The sequence below is a fragment of the Dipodomys ordii genome, unplaced genomic scaffold (genome assembly GCF_000151885.1).
Source record: "Dipodomys ordii isolate 6190 unplaced genomic scaffold, Dord_2.0 Scaffold39, whole genome shotgun sequence".
Lineage (NCBI taxonomy): Eukaryota > Metazoa > Chordata > Mammalia > Rodentia > Heteromyidae > Dipodomys > Dipodomys ordii.
Window position 1 is genome coordinate 13238264 of NW_012267255.1, and position 1658 is coordinate 13239921.

General features: G+C 40.6%; 1 protein-coding gene across 1 annotated transcript in view; it reads right to left on the reverse strand.

Annotated features, from left to right (window-relative positions):
- Window positions 1–231: 231 nt before the first annotated feature.
- Alg14 (ALG14, UDP-N-acetylglucosaminyltransferase subunit) overlaps window positions 232–1658 on the reverse strand; it is a 66039-nt gene continuing 64612 nt past the window's right edge. Inside the window, exon 4 of the mRNA XM_013018261.1 lies at window positions 232–770. Within this exon, the coding sequence (XP_012873715.1) occupies window positions 540–770 (231 nt within the window). The 3' untranslated portion in view covers window positions 232–539. The remainder of the gene's footprint in view (window positions 771–1658) is intronic.

Genomic DNA, 1658 nt, shown 5'->3' on the forward strand with positions numbered 1-1658 from the left:
CACACACACACACACACACACACGAGCGTGCGCGCGCGCACACACACACACATTTTTCTATTTCATATAAACTTTCTATTAGGTTGAGAAAAAAGTACTAAATTTGTAAGAAAACCTGCAGGTAGTGTTGCATATTTTAACCTAGGAAGAAATTTGGTGTATGGAGGCATAAATATTTGATATGAACTATTTATTAATATTTTAATAATTCTATGAGAGGACTCCCTCCCTCTCTCTTTCCCTCCCTCTTCTTTCTTCCTTCCTTCCTTCCTTCTTTTCTCTCTCTCTCTCTTTCTTAAACAGGGATTTGTTACATAATACAGATTGTTCTAGAGCCTGCACTCTTCCTGCTTCAGCTGCCCTTGTGTTGGGATTACAGGTGTGTGCTATAACTCTGGCATCTCAGTTTCTCTGGCGAGATATTTGTACATTATTTAACTATGATCATCCATAATTCTTAAGACTTTCAGAAGTCTTGATCAGTGTTCTAAGTCAATATTGTTGACTGCAAAATTCTAAAGAAGTTAAATTGCCATTGGTCAAATAATTCGCCCAAGGTACACAGATTTGGGATACTTCTCCTTAAGAGCTGGCCACTGAACAATGAAGTAATCCGAGAGGTGGAACAGAATCTTTCCGGACAGAGATAATGTTTCCACTCGGCAGATGCTCTCAACGTAGACAATGATCACCTTCTTTATTCCAAGGATCCCAAGGAAGAAGGCAGATACACAGATAGGAACACATGTTCCTGGTCCGTTACACAACACCTTTAAAAAAAATTAAAGGTTAAATTACAATACAGAAGATTAATCAAAATGAGGCATCTTGCATTAAGACCTCCTGCACTTTAAGAGATTTGTGTATTAGTCCAGTAAGTCTTTCTTGGTGAAGAACCTGGATGTAGCAGGCAGAGCATGTGGAAGCCAATGCTCGTGGAAACCATGTGAGCATTTTGCCTTGGCTCTCCTGGTCACCAACTCTGGGACTGGGAACCAATTCTGAACTTCTAACATCTAGCCCAGAGCCTGGGCCTCACAGACACATGTGGTTCTTCTCTGTAAATCTTATCTGTCTCCAAATATACTGAAACAGACCATAGTAATTAAGATTCGTTCTGTTTTCTTTCTTCTACTAATGTACTTTTGAGGTAGGAGAAAATGTCCTGGATGGCTATCTTATAGGATATTTTTGTAAGATATGAAATAATTTTCAGGGTGACAACCACATGAATGAGATTTTTTTGGGGGGGTCCGGTTGTGGGGCCTGAACTCTGGGCCTGGGCACTGTCCCTCAGCTCTTCAGCTCAAGGCTAGTGCTCTACCACTTGAGCCACAGCGCCACTTCCAGCTTTTTTTCTTTTTGCTTATGTGGTGCTGAGGAATCAAACCCAGGGCCTCATGCATGCAAGGCAAGCGCTCTACCACTGAGCCACCTTCCCAGCCCAAGATTTTTCTCATTCTCATTAAACCCTCAAGAGGGGTTAATCTGTGCTTGAAAGCTAGCCAACTTTTAATGCTTTTGAAAGTGTGCTAATTTTTTTCCTTTGATTTTTTTTTATTGTGAAAATACTGTACAGAGGGGTTATAATTACATGGGCAAGATAATGAATACATTTCTTATCAAGCATTGTAGCTTCCTCCTTTGTTTCCCCTTCC